Consider the following 20985-nt stretch of genomic DNA (forward strand, 5'->3'; position numbering starts at 1 on the left):
CCGAAGCAAACCCACCCCTTTCCCCTCCCTGCTCCCCTTTACGCCCGTCTCAGCGGGGCTTGGTCTCATGTGGGGAGGCTCAGATCTCACCAGAGCCCTCCCAAGCTCTTGGCATCGCTTTGCTCTCACCTCCGGGCTCAGTTCAAAGCTCTCCCTCCTCTGCTGCCTGCAGCCGGGGGGCGTTTGATGAGTGGCCGGTATTCCCCGCCCGCCAGCGCCCGCGGTGTGAACTGCAGCTCCTCAGCTCGCTCTGCAAAGGGACCGGCTCGGGGCCTCGCCTCTTAATTGCGGAGGAGGGGAAGATGAAAAGGCCTCCGGCTGCTCTTCGTGCAGGCAAAGGCTGCTCTGGAGGCAGAGCCTTCGCCCGGGCATCCTCACAGTGCCCGGCCAGGAGCTCTCATCCTGGGGGTGATGGGGAGAAGCCCTCTGCCTGCTGCTGTTCCCACTGCCAGGCTGGTTTTAGGGCACCTGGGTCAGGCAGGAGTAGGAAAAGACCCTTGGTGGCAGCTGGGGGAGGTGAAGATGCTCCCAGAGGCCAGGAGCATCGCTGCTCTCTAGGCATTAGGACCTCAGGGATGCTGATGGGTCCTGCCAGAGCTGGCTGTGGGACCCTCATACCAAAGTGGGACTTGCCTTTCTAGGCACTTGGTAGCCCCCTGAGTGGTCCAGGGGCTTCGGCTGCTGCTCTCAGTACTGAAACTCAACAGTGGCTTGTTCAGCAGGGTGAGAGTAAGGCAGCATTTCCTCATCACCCAAGGGCTTTGCCCGGCTTGGATGGGGCTGGAGGGGGAAAATGGATGGGAGGAGCCGAGGCTCCACTAACCTGATTAACCAGGTCAAAACCCAACCGTGTGCAACAATCCAGCTGCAACCTCCTCCCGGGGCACGGCTGGTCCTGAGTGGGAACCTCCCCAAGCCCCGCTGCACGCCCGCAGCCGGGGGAGGGGGGGATGCAGCGGTGGGCATCGTGCCTCCGGCTCTGGGTAAGTGCCTCCGGCTCCTCCCGGGCAGTGACCCTGCTCAGGGCTGTCTGAGGGGTTTTTGGAGCATGAACTCATCGGGAAGGCAAATGCATCTTAGCCTGGTGCTGGCACGGGAGAGTAAAGTTGAAGCCTCAACACCAGGCAGCAGAAAATCCTGCTGAAATGCTGCCGGGGGGGATTTCTCTGCCCAAGAATCTCTCCCGGTGCTGAGAGCAAGTGGTGCTGGTCTTTGGCTGCAGGAGGGGGGGATGCAGGGCAAAGAGGCAGCAGTGGGAGGGGGCTGCTGTGTCCTGCAAGGGCTCAGCCACGGGGCTCTGGTCCCAGAGGTGACCCCCCCTATGCCATGTGTCCCCCTGGCACAACCCTCCTGCAGCCCTCAGCACCTGAGCTGGCTGGTGGTGGGAGCCACCTGCCATAAACCACAGAGCTGTTTCTCTGCCTTAAAGCAGAGAAATCACCTGCAAACAGATTTCTTAAGCTTTGGGCAGTGTTTTGAGCTCTAAAGTGGAGGTGTTGGGGGGGTTCTGCTCCCAGCCCCCCCGGCTCTGGGGGTGTCACAGCTCAGGGAGCCTGTGAGGAGCTGGTGAGAAAGGCAGATTTCAAACCAGCCATGGCAAGTTCCTGCATCCCCTCGTTAGCCACTGCCTGCCCAAGCCAGGACCACTTGTAAAGGTGAAGTAAAGCCACAGTGCAGGTTGGGCATGGGGAGCAGAGGGTTTGCTTGGCTTCCTGCAGGCCCCACAATGAGTCAGTGACCCTTGATAAGCTATTCCCAGCAGCTGTGGGCAGGAGGGCTGCAGGCTTCCTACTGAAAGAGGCTTTTGCCCAGCGTAATTTTGAGCTGTTAAAAAAGTCCAGCCGTGGGAATCATCCACCTGAAAGCTCTCCAGGTGTCCAGGATGCCCAAACAGAGCAGGACAGGACCTTCCCTGTGAATGCACCCTCAGCTCAGCCACGCTGCAGCACAACATCCCTCTGTTTCCTGCACACGGGCTGAGGGTTTGCTCTGAAAGCAACATCAAGGACATAAACAACAACCCCCTTCCTCCTGCTCATCACCTTCTTGCCTGCAAATATTTGCAGCACTAACACTGGGAATGGAAAAGCTGAGATGAGGACACCCTCCCCCCTTTCTCCTTCTCCCCAGTCCATTCTCCACCCTCCCAAAAAGTTCCTCCTGAAACTCAGGGGCTGAGATTGAGTCACTGGGAGGCTGTGACATCACAGCTGGGGTTTTGCTACGGAGCAGCCATGCTTCCTGTTATGCCTGGGTGCCTCAAGAGACACACACACACGTAAAGGTGCTTTGAGAGAGACATTGAGTTCACTCTCCTCCCTCCTACAACTTCCCACCAAGTCCCTTTCTCTTTTGCAGCACCAGCAGCTGGATCTGGCGGCAGCACTGGGGAGCTGTGTCCCGCTGAGAGGATGAGAACATGGGGGTCAAGTTGTCCTGCCTGAAAGGTACAGTGGGATTGGTGCTCTGGGAAGGCAGCTCTGGGGGATGGTTGTACATGGAGGAGTGGGGGTTGGTGGTGTTTGAGCATCTTTAGGTTGATGGCAGCCCTCAAGAAGTTGAGTGGGGGTTCCTTAGAGGTGGGAAAGCAAATGGATGGGATGCTCAGGGTACCCCAGCTCCTGGCCTCCAGGCTCACCCTGACCATCCTTCATTATTCTGCTCCTCCCAGGAATATTCCCCAGCCCAGGAGCTTTCTATCCTACTGTTTTCCCCTTCACTTGAATGTTCTTAATGGAGCCAGGCTGGGGATGGTGATGTGGATGTCTGCAGAGACAGGGAAGTGGGAGCTTTTAGTGCTCCTGGCCTCGTTGTGCTGGATGCTGCATCTCCCATTAGCTCTGCATCCCAGTGCTGACCCCAGAGCAGCTCTTATTAATCATCCTCGGGGTCATTAGGGACAGGAGCTAATGAGCATCGCTCTCTGAGATGTAGAACTACCTCTCCACTGGCTTTTTCCAAGCCCAAACCCTACGTGAGGTGGGTGGCCTATGTGTCCCCTCCCCGTGTGTGGGATGCTGCAGGTGGGGATGAGGGATATGGGGGTCTCACACATTCCCCCAGCCCAACACGGGGTGACTGAAAAGGGGAAACTGAGGCAGTCCCCATCCTGCCCTAAATCCAAGGTAGAGCCCTAAAACATCCCCCCGAGGCTGCAGACCCTTCATCGAACTCGGAGACTGTGAGAAAAGACAAGCCCCCCCACCCCCTACCCCTTGTCTTTTGCAGCTCTCTGCGTAAGGGCTTTATCTTTAATTAAAAAGAGATTAAAAATATCAGTGTCTGTCCCCTCCGGGCATTTTCCTGCTCGGGAAGAGCCGAAACCTCCGCGGCTGCCGCCTGCGCCGCGCGGGGCTTTGCTGCTGATTAACAAAGGCAGATTAAAGCGATCTGCTCCCCGGGGGGGCCCAGGCAGGGGGAGGGGGACGGGGGAGAGGGAGGGGCTGTGGAAGCCGCGGACACCCCAAAATCCAGGGACGAAAGGAGGGGCGAGGCTGCAGCTGGGAGGGCTGTGGATTCTCTAGTGGCTCGTAAGGGGTTGAGCTGGGCACGGGGGGAGAGCGGGGAGGGGGGGAAGGCTGCAGCCCTTGTGCCTGAGCTTCTCCTTCCCGCCCCCCCCCCGGCATTTCTTCAGGCTTGAAGACGTGCGTGAACGGCGGCAGCGGCGGCGACAGGAGCCCGGCGGCGACCCCGGACCAGAAGCGTCTCCACGTGCCGTCCATCATCGTCACGCCGCCCACCCCCACGGGCTCCGCGCTGTCCCGCGAGGCCCGGGGCGGGGGGATTTCAGCCCCCTGCAGCCGGTGCTGAGCACCGCCAGGGTCCGTCCCCACTGCGCCCGGCCGGAGATGCGGCCGTCGGGGCGGCGTCCCGGGGACACGCGGGGGGACCCGCGCACGGGCGGCTGCGGGCACCACCGCCTGCCGCTGCTCTCCGTTCCTAAAGCCTCCGGGGGCTCGTGCCCTCGTGAATAAACCCCCGGGGCTCCGGTTTGTCCTCGGGGCTGTGCCGCTGGAGCAGCGCGTTGGCTGTGTCTCCTCCCCGGACACCCCGTCCCCAGCGGCATCACCCCCCGGAGCTGACGAGCGGCCGCTTTTGGGGGGATCAGCGGGGGAAACGAACTGGGCTGAGCCGCAAAACGGGCTCGAGCAGTCCCGGGGCGGGGGCCGGGGGTCGGGACGATGCTCCCCGCGGCGCGGCGGCCCCGGGAGAGGCGGCAGCGGGAAAGCAGATGGAAACGGAACGTTTTAATGACAGCAGCAGATGGCAAAAGACACGCGAGTGGAGTCGCAGCGTGGCGGAGCCGTTTGTAGAGCGGAGCGGCGGGGGGCTGCTCGGTTAACGGCGGGGGCGGGGGGACGGGACCCTCCTGCTGCCGCCCCCCGGGGAAGGGTCAGGGGGGTCCCCGGGGCCCGGCACCCTGGGAACAATTCGCAGCTGAAGGGTGGGAGTCGCTCCCATGGGTGCTCGGGGACCGGAGGGGGAGCTGGCACTGCTGACATTGGGGGGGGTGTGGGGGTGTGTTTCTGTTGCCATGGTGAGCAGAGAGATGGGCTGCAGCCCCCCCAGAATGGGCAGAGCGGCGGGTACCGGCGGCTTGGGCTGGGCGGCAGCGGGGGGGACGGGAGTGATGGAGGGAGGGAGAGATGGAGAGAGGGAGAGATGGAGGGATGGATAGAGGGAGAGATGGAGAGAGGGAAGGAGGGAGGGAGAGATGGAGGGATGGATAGAAGGAGGGATGGAAGGATGGATGGATGTAGGGAGGGATGGATGGATGGAGGAAGGGATGGATGGATGGAGAGATGGATGGAGGATGGATAGGAGGGATGAAGGGATTGATGGAGGGAGGGAGGGATGGATGGAAGGATGGATGGAGGGAGGGAGGGAGGGATGGATGGATGGAGAGATGGAGGATGGATAGGAGGGATGAAGGGATTGATGGAGGGAGGGATGGATGGAAGGATGGATGGAGGGAGGGAGGGAGGGATGGATGGATGGAGAGATGGAGGATGGATAGGAGGGATGAAGGGATTGATGGATGGATTGATGGAGGGAGGGATGGATGGAGGGAGGGATGGATGGAGGATGGATAGGAGGGATGGAGGGATGGAGGGATTGGAGGGCGTGCAGACGAGAGAGGGAAGGACGGGCAGGGGCGGGCGGGCGGCTGCACAGGGAGCACTGGCAGCGGGTCAGTGCCCAGAGACCCTCCGCAGCCCAGACCCCGTCCCACAGCCCCGGGACCCGCCGCGTGGCCCCGCCGGGCGCTGCCTGTCCCGGCCGCCAGGGGGCAGCAGTGAGGGGCTGCCCCGCGCATGCGCAGAGAGCGGGAGGGCGGGAGCCCCGCCGCGCACCCGGGCAACAAGCGCTGAGCGATGATTGGCCGAGCGCTTCCGGAGAGCGCATCGCGATTGGTCCCTCCGCCACCGGCCCGACCCTCCCGCCGGAGGCGTGTCAGCCAATCCTAAAGGGATGCGCCACCGTTAACCAATGACCGACCAGCGCCGCCCGTGACAAGCCAATCAGCGCGCTCCGAGCGGCACCAGACCCCGCCTCCGCGCCCAGACCGCGAAAACGAGCCAGGGGGCGGGAAGCGGCGCGCTGTGGGCGGGGCCTCGGCGCCGAGCAGCCAATAGGAGCGCAGGGAGGCCGCGGGACGGGGCCCGGCGCCGCTTCCGGGCCGCGCGCGCCATGGAGCCGGCCGAGGCGGAGTTCCTGGCCGAGAAGGAGCTGGTGACCATCGTGCCCAACTTCAGCCTCGACCGCATCCACCTCATCGGGGTCGGTGCGGCCCGAGCGTGCGGGCGGCGGCGGCTGAGGAGGGGTGGGGAGGGGGCTGGGGATCAGGGGCTGAGGAGGGGGATCAGGGGGCAGGGGCTGGGGATCAGGGGCTGAGGATGGAGGGCAGGGGCTGAGGAGGGGGCTGTGGGGCAGGAGCTGGGGATCAGGGGCTGAGGAGGGGGATCAGGGGGCAGGGGCTGGGGATCAGGGGCTGAGAAGCGTGTTTAGGGGGCAGGGGATGGGGATCAGGGGCTGAGGAGGGGGATCAGGGGGCAGGGGCTGGGGATCAGGGGCTGAGGATGGAGGGCAGGGGCTGAGGAGGGGGCTGTGGGGCAGGAGCTGGGGATCAGGGGCTGAGAAGGGGGATCAGGGGGCAGGGGCTGGGGATCAGGGGCTGAGATAAGCAGGAGCAGGTTAAGAGAGGGAAAGGGCAGCTCCCCAGGAGCTTTGGGAGGGGACAGCGCTGTGACCACCCCATCACTCAGGGAGCAGCAGAGCCCCTGAGCCCTGGCTGAGGGCTGGGTTTATGGGTGCAGAGCCCCTGGGCCCCTGTGCTGTGAGCTGTGCTCTGCTGCTCTGTGCCTCTGGAAGTGCCTCAGCGCAGGGGCTGTGTCCCAGGAGAGGGGGGATTGTGGCTGCAGCTGCTGTGCAACAGAAAATGCAAACATCAGCTGTGGCTTCTCAGGGGAGAGGGGGAAAGAGGAGGAAATGCAGATGCTGTTTGACTTGGGCTCTTCAAAATCCCCTGCAGACCCCTGATGTCCCAGGAAGGTGTCTCAGGAGGGTCCCAGAGGCCCTGGTGCTGCTCTGGCACCAGCCCCAGGGCTCAGCCACCCAGCAGGGAAGGGCTGCAGTGTCAGAGCCCTCACTGCTGCCTCACTCTTGCCTTCAATTCGTGTTCCAGGGAGACCTGGGCCCTTTCAATCCTGGTTTGCCAGTGGAGGTGCCTGTCTGGTTGGCCATTAACCTGAAGCAGAGGCAGAAGTGTCGGCTGGTTCCCCCAGAGTGGATGGATGTTGGTAAGAGCAGCAGCCTCAGCCCCAGGCTCCAGTGGCAACACCAAAGGGAAAACAGCTCTGGTTTTCACTGTTAATGAGAGGCTTAATACAGCAAAATAACCCTGAGAGAGGGATCTAATGTTCCACCTCTGGAACTGTAATCCTCCCCCTTCAGCCTGGTGTTTGTGCTGCTCTGGAGAGGAGGAAGAGTGAGGCTCAGGCTGAAGCCTCAGCACTGACACTTGTCTTTGGGACTGGCTGCTAGTGTTCCTGGGCAGCATTTGCACATCTCACAAGGCTTGTGCAGGGCTTTCCTAGGGAGGTTAATTCCTGCCCAGTGTCAGGTCTGGCAAAGTCTCACCATCCCTGGTTTGTCTTTCAGCAAAGCTGGAGGAAATCCGGGACCAGGAGCGTAAAGAGGAGACCTTCACCCCCATGCCCAGCCCCTACTACATGGAGCTCACAAAGCTGCTGTTAAACTAGTGAGTAAAAGGGAAGGTTTTGCCCCTGAGTACGTGCTGGCAGAGCCCAGCCCTCAGGCTTTGGCTGGCAGCAGCCCTGGAGAGTGGCAGCAGAGAGAAGGTTTATCTCTCAGCCTGCCAAGAGCTCCTTGCAGCCTTTTTTCTCCTGGTGACTCTGTGTGTCAGTGGGCTGGGGGCTGCCTGTGCCGGGGGCTACTCACTGGGGCTGTGCCACTGCTGAGTGTGGGGGAGCACTTGCACAGCAGCTAAAACCCTCCAGGCTGCTGCTTTGGCTCTCCTTCAGGACGAAAGCTCCTCTGTCCCCAGTCTGAGGAGCAGGAGAGCAGGGATATTCCAAGCCTGAGCTCCTGCCTGCTGAGGCATTTCACTTGTAAAATGTGCTGGCTGGTGTGTTCCTCAGCACAGACTCTCCTGACTCAGCCCTTGGTGCTGGGGGGTGATCAGCTCAGCTCTGGCTCATAGAATCCCAGAGTGCTAGGGGCTGGCAGGGCCCTGCAGAGCTGCTGCTAAAGCAGGTTCCCCTCTCTCAGGGGGCACAGGAATGTGTCCAGGTGGGTTTGTAAACCTCCTGAGAAGGAGCCTCCACACCCTCCCTGGGCAGCCTGGACCAGGGCTCCCTCACCTCAGCACCAAAGGACTTGCTCCTCCTTTCCCATTGGAACTGTTTGTGTTCCAGCTTGTGCCCATTCCCCTTGTCCTGCCACTGGCCACCACAGAAGGAGTCACCCCATCCTCCTGACACCCACCCTTTAGGTACTTGTCAGTGTTGCTGAGGTGCCCCTGAGCTCAGGCTTCTCTTCTCCAGCCTGAACAGCCCCAGGTCTCAGCCTTTCCTCCTCACACACGTTCCAGCCCCTCAGCATCTTGGTGGCCCTGCACTGGCCTCTCTCCAGCAGCTCCCTGTCTTCTCTTGAGCTGAGGAGCCCAGAACTGGACACAGGACTCCAGATGAGGCCTCACCAGGGCAGAGCAGAGGGGGAGCAGAATCTCCCTTGACCTGCTGCTCACACTCTTGTTGATGCTCCAGGCTGCCATTGGCTTCATGTTTAGGTTATTACCAACCAGTACTCCCAGGTCCCTCTGCCAGAGCCGCTCTCCAGCAGGTCACCCCCAGCCTGTGCTGGTGCTGGGCTTGTTCCTCCCCAGCTGCAGGACTCTGCCCTTGCCCTTGGTAAACCCCAGGAGGTTCCTTTCAGCTCTCTCAAGACGCTCATGAATCAACTTCCCTGGAGGCTGTGGCACCTTAACACCCCCTGCCAGAGCCACAAGCCTCAGACAGCTCCTTGCTCTGGCAGGGTTCCTGCCCCTCTGTGCCCCTGTGCCAGCTGAGCCATTGCCCAGCAGCAGCACTGTAACGAGGAGCAGCAGCTGCTGCAGCAGAGCTGAGCATTCCTGGGTGAATAAACCATCCCAGCAATCCCAGCAGCAGCACCAGGCTGGATTTGGATATGGAGTTGCAGGTTGGGTGGGGTTTGTTTTCTCCCTTCTGTAGTAAACTGTTCCTGCTCCTGCCTCAGAGGAGCTGACAGGACACACCAGTCCCTCACAGCCTGTCCCTGTCCTCCCTCCTCTCTCTGCAGTGCCTCAGACAACATCCCCAAAGCTGATGAGATCCGGACTCTGGTGAAGGACACGTGGGACACTCGAGTGGCCAAGCTGAGGCTGTCAGCAGACAGCTTCATCCGGCAGCAGGAGGCTCACGCCAAGGTGGGGGCTGCTGCCTGCCCACAGCTGCTCCTAACCAATGCTGCTGCTCTTTGGGAGGGGTCTTTGCATGGTTATTTCCCTCCTGGCTTGTGGGGATGGCTCTTGGGAACTCGAGGCATGTGCTGAGACTTGGCTTTGTGGCTGTGTGAAATGGGGCTCCTGTTGCTGCTGAGCAGGGTGTGTCACCAGGGAGGTGCAGAGCTGCTCCCTCAGCTCCTCAGCCAGGCTGCTGCCCCACACTCTGCTGTCTTATCATAGAAACAGAATGGTGGGGGTTGGAAGGGCCCTGCAGAGCTGCTGCAGCCCCAGCCCCTGCTAAAGCAGGTTCCCCTGGCTCAGGGGGCACAGGAACGTGTCCGGGTGGGTCTTGAAGCCCTCCAAGGAAGGAGCCTCCACCCCCTCCCTGTGCAGCCTGGGCCAGGGCTCCCTCACCTCAGCACTCATAGAGTTTTTCCTTATGTTTAAATGGAACTCTCTGTGTTCCAGCTTCACCCCATCAGCCCTTCTCTTTCAGCTGGACAACTTAACCTTGATGGAGATCAACACGACCGGGACGTTCCTCACTCAAGCCTTAGACCAGATGTACAAGCTCCGCAGCAACCTGCAGCCTGGGCAGGGTGCCCAGTCCCAGGACTTCTGAGAACCGCCCCCCAAAACCCTTCCCAGCAGAGGGCAGCGGCTGGAGCCGGCTCCTCTCCCTCTGCCCACACAGAGCTCCGGGCGCTTGTACTTCCCCGAGGGAACTTCTGAGGGCAGCACAGGCCACACGCAGCCGGCTCCATTTCTGTCCCAGCCTCCCATGCTGGGGCAGGGAGAGGTTTGTGCTCTGCTGGGAGAAGGCTCCATCTGCCCATCTGCTCTGTGGACAAGGACAAAAGGAAAGGGTTTTGCCCCTCTCCAGAGCCAGGCTGATGTGTAATATCCAGCTGATTGCAGCCCCCTGGGTGAGAACAGGAATGAGAGAGATGGGGCTGAGCAGTTGGGGGGAGGTTTGTGTCTGGTTTTCTTTCCCAGCCCTTCATGGGCTCTGCATTGCCTTTCCCAACAGCCCCACTGCTCTGGGGGAAGAACTGGGGGGAAATTGGTCCAGAAAAAGGTGATAGTGAGGAGAGAGGTTCAGGCCAGGAGCTGCTCCAGCACCAGGCTCCTGCCCAGGGAAGGTGCTGCTGCTGGTGTTTCAACCCCTAGAGCAGGGAAAGGGAAGGGAAAGGGAAAGGAAAGGAAAGGAAAGGAAAGGAAAGGAAAGGAAAGGAAAGGAAAGGAAAGGAAAGGAAAGGAAAGGAAAGGAAAGGAAAGGAAAGGAAAGGAAAGGAAAGGAAAGGAAAGGAAAGGGCAAGGGCTGAGGTGAGCAGCAGCAGTGCTCAGATGAAAGGGGCTGGGCCAGAGGCTGCCAAGGCAATGGGGGATTTCACAAAGATTAGACTAAGTTCTGTCACAAGGGCATTTTTGCTTTTTAATCTGGTTGGTTTGGGGTTTTGTTTAGGTGAAGGCACTGGGGGGGGCAGGGAGAGGGGTTCAGGGCAAGGAGGGAATGTAGAGCAGCCAGCAGTCACCTCTTCCCTGGCTGTGAGGGGGTCTCGGGGAATTTCATCATTAATCAATAATTGGAACATGAACATCCTTGAAAAAAGCCTCCCTGAGGAATCTGGGTTAAAAATGGCACCATGTGGTACCAAACCTGACCCCCTTCCCCCCAGAGGGACCCAGTGTGGGCAGGGAGCTGCTTCCTGGGGCTCAGGATTGTGGGGGAGTGTGTGACACACAAAACCACCCCAGTGCCCCTCCCAGCCCAAACCCTCCCTGTGTGTCTGGAACCCCTCCCCAGTGCTGTGACCCCCCCTCAACTGCCCAGGAAAAGCCCCAGAACCCAACAGAAAAGGGTTAAAACACAACAACCCCAAAGCCCAGGGGCTGAGGGAGGTGGGAGGGCTGAGCTTCAGCTTCCTCAGGGATGTTGGAGGTGGGAAAAGAGCAGCCCCCCACCTTGGAAAATGAAGGAGGGGAGGGTTGGATGTTGTCTGTTTAACTTCTTTCACTTCAGTCTCTGTCCTGAGCAGCAGCAGCACAAACACTCAACAGCCTGTTAAATCCTTTTGCCAAGGGAAAGAAAACAACCAAGAGGAAAGGAAATTAAGGCCAGGGAGGGGAGGGGGGTGGGGAAGGATTTTGGGGGGGGGGAGGGTGCAAAATAAAGGCAAACCAAAAGCAGAACCATCTTAAAAAAAAGGCAAGCTTTTTATAACAATAATTAAAGTCATAAAAACATACAAAACTTTCCTTTCTTTTAATATATTTACACAGTACAAGGCTGAAGCACCTCTTCTTGGGTCTTGGTTTTTTTTGGGGGGGTGGGACACTTGTTCAACCCCAAAGCTCTGCCCCAGGTGACATCCCCCATCCCCCCCTTACCCTCCTCCCTTAGGGGGGGGATCCCACCGTGTCTCTGTGCCCCCTTTTCCCCGCCCACCCCCCACCCCCCAGCAATGAGAAGGTACCTTCAAGCAGTTTATCGAGTTTATTGTTTGACAGCGAAGTGCATTCCCAGGGGAAGCCCCCGGGGAGGGGTGGGTTGTTTTTTAGGGGGGTGGGTGGGGGGATGGCAGGGGGAGAGGGGAGGGGAGCTCTCGTTGGCCACTCCCCCCACCCACGGGGCTCCTCCAGCTTTTAGTGTTTGTCCTCGTGGAGTCTTTGCCATTGAAAAAGAAAGAGAATGAAAAACGAGCCCCAGAAGGGAGCTGGAGAGAGGGTGGGTGGCTGCGGGGGAGGGACCATCCTGCCCTGTCCCCGGGGGAGGGGGGTGCTGGGGCAGGCCAGGAGGGGCTCTGTCACCCTCCCCCTCCTCCTTTGCTTCATGCATGGCACATTCTCGAGTTATTTTGTCCTTTCCTTCCTTCCCAAACACCTTTTTTCGTTGGGTTATTTTTTTCCTCCTCTTTGTTTCCCTCTGTGATTTTTTTTTTGTGGTTTTTGTTTTTAGCTTCAAACCTCCCAGTGAAAAATACTTTTAAATATTCAAGGTAATAAAATAGATTCTCATTTCTAGACTCTAACGATGGGGCCTTGGCCCAAGGACGTCACCTGGGGTACCCCTTGAAATACCCCCTGGCCCACTGCACGGCCGGCAAGGAAAGGCACTTCCTGAGGTGCTCCAGCTCCGCCTGCAGCCGCTCCCGCTCCGACACCACCTTCTGCTTCTGGCTCCTCAGCTCCTGTGGGACGGCCCGGGCTCAGCACCGCCCCAGCACCGCGGGGATGGGCGCTGAGGGGTGCTGGGGGGGGAGGGAGGGGGAGGGGTGTGTGAGGATTGGGGGGGGGGGGCTGCAGGGGTGGGTATTGGAGAGATGGGGTCTCTGTGGCAGGGGAAGGGGTGTGTCAGGGATGGGGTATCTCAGGGGAGAGGGATCGCAGGGATGGGGCATCTTAAGGGAGGGAGGATTGCAGGGATGGGGTACCACAAGGATGGGGTATCACAGGCATGGGGCATCTCAGGGGAGAGGGATTGCAGGGATGGGGTATCTCAGCAATATGGCATCTTAAGGGAGGGAGGATTGCAGGGAAGGGGTACCACAGGGATGGGGTATCACAGGCATGGGGTATCTCAGGGGAGAGGGATTGCAGGGATGGGGTATCTCAGGGATGGAGTATCTCAGCAATAGGGCATCTTAAGGGAGGGAGGATTGCAGGGATGGGATATCACAGGGATGGGGTATCTCAGGGTTGGGGTATCACAAAGGAGAGGGGATCTCAGGGATAGGGTATCTCAGAGAGGAAGGAGAGATTACAGGGATGGGGTATCTCAGGGGAGGAGGTATCACAAGGGATGGAGAAGGGGGAGGGTACTGCAGGGGATGAGGTATCACAGGAGAGGGGGTATCGCAGGAGAGGGGGTATCGCAGGGGATGTCAGGGGAGGGGTATCTGAGGGATGGGGTATCCCAGGGGAAGGGGGATTGCAAGGGAGGAGGGAAGGGAGAGGGTACTGCAAAGAATGGGGTATCACAGGGAAGGGTATCTCAGAGATGGGGTGTCTCAGGGGAGGGGGTATCACAGTGTGGGGTATGGCAGGGGTGTGAGTGGCAAGGCTGAGGGCTGTCAGTGTGCCCCACTCACCGCCATGCTGTGTGCCAGCTGCTCTGCCGTCAGGCTCAGGCTGTAGTGCTGTGCCTCCAGCCGCCGGCACTGGCTCTGCAGCACCTGCCGCTCCAGGTTCTGTTCTGCAAGGCCCCAGAGAGAGCAAGGTGCTGAGCAGGGTGCTGAGCAGGAGCGTGCCCCAGCCCCCACGGCATGCCAGCCCCTGCCAGAGCCTCCCCAGCCCCTGCTCTGCCCGTGGAGAACCTCCAGCTGCCTCTGGGCAGCCCCCACACGTGACAGTCCCACGCACACGGAAGCGCAGCAGCGCCCTGGCTGTGCCGCTCCTGCACGGCCACAGCCCCCCAGCACCTCCCATCCCACCCAGTGAGCCCGGGGAGCTTCCACCCGGGGAAACTGAGGCACAACATGAGAGCTTCCCCCTCCACAGCCCGATCCCCAGCACCCCCCCTCTACCTTCTATATGCTCCTGGTACGCTTCAAAAATTGCCTCGATCCCTTGCCACTTGGGCCTGGGGAACTCCTCCTCCTCTTCCTCCTCCTCCTCCTCTTCCTCCTCCTCTTCCTCGGAGGCAGAGTCGCGGGGCAGCGTGGGCAGGGCCCGGTGGGGCCCGTCGGCGGTGCCGTTGTGGGGTGGGGGCAGGCGGCTGGGCGCCTGCAGCTCGGGGATGTTGTAGTGGATGGAGGCGTCCAGCTTGTGGTTCTGCTCCGCTGTCAGCGCCGTCGTCCCTCCTGAAGGCATCGAGTGTCAGCCTTCTGACAGCCCCTCAGCACCCCTAACTGCCCCCAGCACCCCTCACTGACCCCCAGCACCCCTCACTGCCCTCCAGCACCCATAACCGCCCCGACACCCCTCACTGCCTCCTGACACCCCTCACTGCCTCCTGACACCCCTAACTTCCCTCCAGCACTCCTAACTGCCCCCTGACACCCCTCACTGCCTCCCAGCACCCCCACCCCACTCCTGCCCTCCCCAGAAGATGCTCCTCTCAAGGTATTCATTTCTTTCCCCCACCCTCCAGGCCCTTTTTGGGGTGCAGCATGTCCTGTGGGTCTCCATCATTGCCTGTGCCCTGGAGGAACTTTATTTCCCTCACTTACTGAAATAAATGTGTCAGGGGGGATGAAACTGTGTTATCATAGAATCACAGAATCATTTGGGTTGGAAAAGCCCTGCTGGAGTCAAACTGTTCCCCCAACAAAGCCTCATCCACCACTAACCCCTGGCCCTCAGCACCTCAGCTCCAGGGCTTTGGGGTCCCTCCAGGGCTGGGCACTCCCCCAGCTCCCTGGGCAGCCTGGCACAGGGGCTGACACCCCTCTAGGGAAACAGTTCTGCCTCAGCTCCAATCTCAACCTCCCCTGGGACAAGTGGAACATGTTTCCTCTTGTCCTGTCACTCGTTACTGGGCAGCCCAGCACCCTCTATCGATGAGCCCTTGGGATGCTCCAGCACCGAGGTCACTGATGGATTTTGGCAGTGCCAATCATGGCTGGAGCGACCGAGGGGCTCTGCCACCCCCCAGGGGCTGCTGCCCCCATCCCCAGCGTTACCTTTGTGCTTCTGCAGCGCTTTCTGGGTGGACTGCAGCACGGACTCGTGGAACTGGTGGGCGAACTCCTCGGCGATGAAGGGCTCCCAGGGCTTGCTCTTGCCGTTGATGCTGTGGGACAGCGGCACCGGGATGTCCTTGGGCAGGGGGCCCCTGACGTAGCTGAGGATGCTCAGCGCCTTCTTCCCGGGGTGCCCGTCGCTCAGCCGGGGCTTGTCCCCTGCTGTGCCAGCCGCCTCCTTGGCCCTTGGCAGCTCCTGAGGTCTCAGCTGCTCCAACCTGCCCGGCTCCGCTGGTTTCTCCGGCACAGACACCGCGATGCCCACGGGCTTGTCAGCGTCCAGCAGTAGCGGCGGCACTGGTGGCTCTTTGGGCACAGGAGGAGAGGAATCAGCTGCTGAGGGGGTGCTCTGTGTGCCCCCCACAAGGCACAGCCGTGCCCACCCCGTGCTGCCAGGCAGGGGCTGCTCGCCAGGGGAGCAGCAGGGACGGATCCTTACCGGCGCTGGGGCTGTCCCGCGGGGAGCTCTTCACCACCACGGCAGCCGGCGTGCTCTTCTGCTTCATGGCCTGGAGCATCTCCACCAGCTTCTCCTTGTCTGCAGCATGGGAAGCTGAGGTTTAGTGTAGCCTCTTGCTCAGCAGAGTGAGCTCAGGGCCCCAGGCGGGACACCCCCTCCCCACGGCCCCCTCCAGCAGCCCAGCGGGCACAGAGCACGGCTGTTACCTTTCCTCTTCTCGGCGCTGATGTGGGTGAGGTTGAAGATGGTGAGGAAGCGTTTCTTCTCCTCCAAGTTGGGGCTGTTGTTCATGTCGTCGGGGCTGTAGCGTGTGGAGAGCGGGAGGCGCGGGGAGGGCGTGCGGCGCTTGCTGAGCGGCGCGGGGGGCGACGGGCTCCTCTCCCGCAGCATCCGCCGCCGCTTGCGCCGCTTCTGCCGCAGCAGCTCCTCCTTCTGCTGCTGCGTGGTGAGCCCGAAGAGCTGCAGGAACTCCAGCTTCTGGGGCAGCCAGGGGGAGAGAACAGCAAGGTCAGCACCTGAGTGGTCACTCTCCTCCCCATCCTCATCTCCATCCACATCCGTGTGCCCATCCCCATGCCCACAGCATCACTGAATCACTTGGGTTGGCAAAGCCCTTGAAGCTGCTGCAGTCCCAGCCCTGCCCTCACCCTGCCCAGCCCAGCACTGACCCACAGCCCTCAGCACCTCAGCTCCAGGGCTTTGGGATCTCCCCCAGCTCCCTGGGCAGCCTGGCACAGGGGCTGACAACCCTCTCAGGGAAAAGCTCAAAAGCTCAGCTCCAACCTCAACCTTCCCTGGAGAAACTTGAGCCTATTCCTCTCGTCCTATCACTTATATCTGGGAGCAGAGCCCGACCCCCAGCTCCCTGCAGCCTCCTGTCAGGGAGTGTCAGAGAGTGCTCCTGTCTCCCCTCAGCCTCCTCTTCTCCAGCCTCAACACCCCCATTCCCTCAGCCCCTCCCCAGCCCCTTGTGCTCCAGAGCCCCTTCCCCAGCTCTGCTGCCCACTTGGGCCTCCTCCCCATCCCTGACCTGCTGATGCTCTGGGAGCTGGTGCCTGAGCAGGGGCTGCTTCCCCGAGGGAGGGGGCACAGGGGTGCAGGGAGGGCCGGCTGTACCTCAGAGGACGTGTCCAGCTTCAGCGGGGGCTGCTCGGCCACGCAGCGGAGATGGGCCCGCACCTCCTCCTCATCGCTGTCGTCACAGGAGTCATCCAGGTCGTAGTAGTAACCTGCAGAGGCTGTGGTGAGACTGGGGAGCCCACTGGGGACAGCAGAGTGCTGGGGCAGTGGGACAGGACGCTGGAGGGGAAGCAATGGGGGTCCCCCGTGGGTCCCAGCGGTAGTGGCGGGGGCATAACTCAGCACAGCCCTGTCCCCCCTCCACTGCCTGTCCCTCTATCCCTGCTCAGCATCGCTTGGGCCGGGTGCTGGGGGCTCAGCAGGGGCGTCAGTGGGGCACAGCCTAGGGGGTGACAGCTCCCTCTCCCCCCACACCGTTCTCATATTCAAAGGCCGCTCATTAGCCTCAGGTCATCACTTATTAATTGGGCACCATAGCGGAGGCTTCAGTCGGCATCCCCAGCCCCAGAGCACCCCGGGGCCATGCTGAGGGGGTCCCCAGCACGGGGCAGCCCCCCACATCTCACCCTTCTCACGAGCCTCCCGCCGCCGGCGCTCCTCCAGGTCGAGCTTGCTGACCAGCCTGCGGTGCTGCTGCACGAACTCGTCGTAGATGTACATGGGGTCGTGGGCGCGGGGCGGCGGCCGGTACGGGGAGCTGGGCTTGGGCTCGGCGAAGGGGGCTGCCGGGGGTCTCTGCTGGCTCAGGATGCTCTGCGTGGACTTCTCCAGCTCGGCGAGGAAAGGAGTGTGCGTGAAGCTGCCGTGCTCCGGGCCGCCGGGCTCCCGGCCTGGCGGGTATTTCTCCAGGGCATCCCTTTTCCTCGTGCCCTCCTCCAGTTTGTCGGGGCAGAAGACCCTCTCCACCTTCACCAGGGGGATGCCCTGGCGGCTGGGCTCGAAGGGGGCCGCGTGGCCGTGGAGGCCGTGGGGCTCGGGGAGGCGCCGGGGGGGCTCGGGGGGGGTCTCCATCAGAGAGACGGGGTTCCAGAGGGACGTGGTGACGGGGTGGTGCTGGGGCTTGGGGGAGATGAGGGGGGGAGGCCCACCAAAGTGCTGCCCCGCCTCCCGGGCGCTCGGCTCGTGGCGGCTCGATCCCGACCTGCGGGGAGAGAAGAGCAGTGGGAAGGTGAGGGGTCGACCCTGGCAGCAGAGCCTGGCACCAGGCAGCTTTGGAGGGGGAAATGAAGTGGTTAGGACCACCTGCAGGGGTTTGTGCGTGTGGGGCTGCCAGGTTTCTCCTCTACTGTGCCACCACCCCAAGGTGCTGCTCCCAGGCAGTGCCAGGGCTGCATCCCCAGGGCACTGTGCAGGAGACCCCAGGCTCGGATCTGTCCATCTGCCCACCGTGGGGATGAGGAAGCCCTGAGTCCTGGCACAGCCCCACAGCAAAGGCACCCTCCCCAGTGCAGCCAGCCCCTCAGTGCCATCAATATTTCATGTGCCCAGGCTGTGCGTTTAACACTTTTCCGCTCTGGTGCCTCCAAGTGCAGCCCCTGGGAACCGTCCCTCCCCCTGCCCTCAGATCCACAGCCACGAGTGTGAGGATGGGGCTTGTGGGGTGACCTTGCTCTCTCCTCTCTGGAGCACAGGGGGAAGGCAGCCTGCAGCAGGCACTCGCCTTTGTGCCACCCTTCATCAGCTCCTTATTATCCTTGATGAGCCGCTCTAATCCCCTGGATGCCCACAACTAAATAACAAAGGGAGCAGGCGGCTGGATGAGCTGGAGCTGCTGCAGCCCTCAGCGATGGGAGGGGGACAGAGAGCCCCTGGCACTGGGGATGCAGGCACACTCCTCTGTGCCACCCCAAACTGCCCGAGTGCCCCCTCAAACCGGGACATCCCCCTCCCTCCCCTCCCCGCCCGTGGCACGGCTGGGAGCTGCAATTAGCGGTGCCTGGGCAGCACCTGGCCCCTGGCCACTGGCCCCCGGCCACCTCCCGGGCTCAGCGCCCGCCGCCGCGCAGATGTCGGGCACAGAGACCACCCGGCACTGCCAGCACAGCCGGCCTGGCTGGCACCAGCACCGGCTGGCAGCGAGGGGCACGGCTACGGCACGCTGGCTGCCCAGCGTGGCCTGAGCCAGCTCACGGGGACACAAAGCTGTGGGGCAAATCCTGTCCGTAACACAAGGCTGCAAGGTGGAGAAATGGAACTGGGCTTTAGGGGGAGGCTCCATCCCTGGAGCTGATCTGGCAGCATCCTACCTGGGATACCCATCCCTGCAGCAGAGATGGCAGCATACTACCTTGGGTGTCCATCCCTGTAGAGGGGCTGGCAGCATCCTACCTGAGCTGCCCATCCCTACAGCGGGGCTGGCATCATCCCTACCTCGGGTGCCCATCCCTGCAGTGGGGCTGGCAGCATCCTACTTGGGGTGCCCATCCCTGCAGTGGGGCTGGCAGCGTCCTACCTGGGGTGCCCATCCCTGGAGCTGGTCTGGCAGCATCCTACCTGGGGTGCCCATCCCTGCAGAGGGGCTGGCAGCATCCTACCTGGGGTGCCCATCCCTGGAGCTGGTCTGGCATCATCCCTACCTGGGATACCCATCCCTGCAGAGGGGCTGGCAGCATCCTACCTGGGGTGCCCATCCCTGGAGCTGGTCTGGCATCATCCCTACCTGGGGTGCCTATCCCTGCAGAGGGGCTGGCAGCATCCCTACCTGGGATACCCATCCCTGCAGAGGGGCTGGCAGCATCCTACCTGGGGTGCTCGGGCCGGTGCTCGGGCTCAGGCTGGCTCGGGGCTCTCCCCATGTCCAGGTGCTGCTCCAGCACTTGCTGCCGAAACTCGGAGACCTGGGACTGCCGATCCTCCTTCTCCTGGCGCAGGCGGCGCTGCCGGGCCAGCCACTTCTCCTCCTCGTTGGTGCGGTGGATGAGCAGCGCCGTGGCCGCGCTGCTGCCGGGCAGCGGGAAGACGCTGTGGTTGGGGATCAGGCTGGGCACGGGGTGGTGGGAGGCGGGCGCCGGGTGTAGCGGGTGCTGGATGGGCTTTGGCGTCGGCAGCACCGAGTCCTTGAGTTTCTCTGGGTCGGGAAGAGGGTGCCCGAGAGTCAGGGCGTGGGAACAGAGCGGGGGGAGGCTACCCGCGGCGGGCTGCTGGCTATCAGGGTACGTTGGGGTGTGGGGACCCCCCTTCCCCAGCACCCCTCCGGGCGGGAGGCACCCGGAGCCACAGCCCTGTGTGGTGCCAGCCCCGCTGCCAGGCAGCCGCGGTGCCGGCCCCGCTCAGATGGCACAGGCAGCGCCGGCTCTGCGGGAGCCGCGGCAGCTGGGCTCCTGGCAAAGCGAGCTGGCAGCCGGGACAGCCCGGCTCCCTCCCCGGCCACCTCCCGGGGCCACGACCCGCCGGGCTCTGCCATCTGGAGGGGGAAGGGGAGGCTGCCAAGGGGACGGTACCTGCTCTGCCGGGCCCCAGCGGCTCGGCCGGCTTGCCCCGCTCCTCGGCCGCCAGCCCCCGCAGCCCGTGCAGCTCGGCCACGGGCAGGAAGGGCCCCTCCATGGCTTTCACCATGCTCAGCTCCTTCTCCCGGGCGCGCTCCCGCTGCCTCTCCAGCTCCCGTTCCCGCTCCTTCTCTCGCTCTCGCTCCAGCTCCTTCTCCCGTTCTCGCTCCCGTTCCCGTTCCTTCTCCCGCTCCCGGTCGGCTTCTCGCTCGCGCTCCTTCTCCCGCTCCCGCTCGCGCTCCCGCTCCCTCTGGCGCAGCTCCTCGTCCATTTGCAGCCTGCAAAGAACAGCCAAAAGAGAACCCCATCCCCCAGCCGCCTGTCAGCACCGCCTGGGCCGCCCTGACCGTGGCACCCCCCAGCCCCGGCCCCGGTTCCCCCCGTACCTCTCTGCGGCCAGGCTGGAGATGCGCTCGGACTGCAGCGCCGAGAGGGAGGAGTGCGAGAGCTCGGGGGGGTACCGGACCCCCGAGAGGTGCAGGTGCATGGCTGAGGGGTGCAGAGGGGGCAGCGAGCCCGGCGCTGGCAGCGGGTAGAAGGGAGATCGCAGTGCTGACAGGCAGTAGGACTCGTCCATCCTGGGGAGATGGGGATGCTCAGTGGGATGGGGAAGGATCACACAACCATGGAGCGTTTCCAGGTGGAAAAGTCCTTGAAGCTGCTGCAGTCCCAGCCCTCCCCTCACCCTGCCCAGCCCACCACTGACCCACAGCCCTCAGCACCTCAGCTCCAGGGCTTTGGGATCCCTCCAGGGCTGGGCACTCCCCCAGCTCCCTGGGCAGCCTGGCACAGGGGCTGACACCCCTCTCAGGGAGACAGTTCTGCCTCAGCTCCAATCTCAACCTCCCCTTGGGAAACTTGAGGCTGATTCCCCTTGCCCTGTCATTCATTACTGGGGAGCAGAGCCTGACCCCCAGCTCCCTGAAGCCTCCTGTCAGAGAGTGCTGCTGTCTCCCCTCAGCCTCCTCTTCTCCAGGCTCAACACCCCCATTCCCTCAGCCCCTCCTCAGCACCCTTGTGCTCCAGCCCCTTCCCCAGCTCCCCTGCCCAGCTGTGGAGCCCCTCAGTGTCCCTCTGACAGCGAGTGAGGAGCCCAACACTGAACACAGCCCTGGAGCTGCAGCCTCACCAATGCCTCAGTTCTGGAACTCCCAAGCTCACCCCTCAGGAGTGATCCCAGGCTGAACAAGGGCTGCCTTCTGCTGGGAAAAGCCCTCAGTGTTGCCTAACCATTAGGCTCCCACCTCCCCAGCGCCCCCATCTCATTCTCTGGTTGCTGGCAGCCCCCCA

At 62.2% G+C, this 20985-nt stretch overlaps 2 protein-coding genes and 1 long non-coding RNA gene across 6 annotated transcripts in view; 2 read left to right on the top strand and 1 right to left on the bottom strand.

Moving 5' to 3' along the window:
- Positions 1-2257: 2257 nt before the first annotated feature.
- On the top strand, positions 2258-4262 carry LOC133626744 (uncharacterized). Its single transcript, XR_009819744.1, has 3 exons — positions 2258-2284; positions 2359-2447; positions 3635-4262. It is a non-coding gene; the product is annotated as an uncharacterized LOC133626744 (long non-coding RNA).
- Positions 4263-5647: 1385 nt separating this feature from the next.
- Positions 5648-11109, top strand: GINS2 (GINS complex subunit 2). Its single transcript, XM_062007180.1, has 5 exons — positions 5648-5781; positions 6686-6800; positions 7162-7261; positions 8842-8968; positions 9483-11109. Exons 1-5 carry the CDS (start codon positions 5692-5694, stop codon positions 9606-9608), a joined length of 558 nt encoding a protein of 185 aa, XP_061863164.1. The 5' UTR covers positions 5648-5691; the 3' UTR covers positions 9609-11109.
- Positions 11110-11468: 359 nt separating this feature from the next.
- The window catches only part of GSE1 (Gse1 coiled-coil protein), a 100464-nt gene continuing 90947 nt past the window's right edge, over positions 11469-20985 (bottom strand). For 3 of the 4 annotated variants that reach the window (XM_062007177.1, XM_062007176.1, XM_062007179.1), the window contains 11 exons: positions 20082-20273; positions 19651-19973; positions 18953-19277; positions 16777-17351; positions 16247-16359; positions 15337-15607; positions 15110-15223; positions 14611-14976; positions 13513-13788; positions 13078-13181; positions 11469-12177 (listed from right to left, as the gene is read on the bottom strand). In XM_062007177.1, coding sequence (XP_061863161.1) covers positions 12043-12177; positions 13078-13181; positions 13513-13788; positions 14611-14976; positions 15110-15223; positions 15337-15607; positions 16247-16359; positions 16777-17351; positions 18953-19277; positions 19651-19973; positions 20082-20273 — 2794 coding nt within the window. In that variant the 3' untranslated portion in view covers positions 11469-12042. The remainder of the gene's footprint in view (positions 12178-13077; positions 13182-13512; positions 13789-14610; positions 14977-15109; positions 15224-15336; positions 15608-16246; positions 16360-16776; positions 17352-18952; positions 19278-19650; positions 19974-20081; positions 20274-20985) is intronic. The other variant, XM_062007178.1, reaches the window with a different exon arrangement.

Source organism: Colius striatus, chromosome 14 (genome assembly GCF_028858725.1).
Source record: "Colius striatus isolate bColStr4 chromosome 14, bColStr4.1.hap1, whole genome shotgun sequence".
NCBI classification, from domain to species: domain Eukaryota; kingdom Metazoa; phylum Chordata; class Aves; order Coliiformes; family Coliidae; genus Colius; species Colius striatus.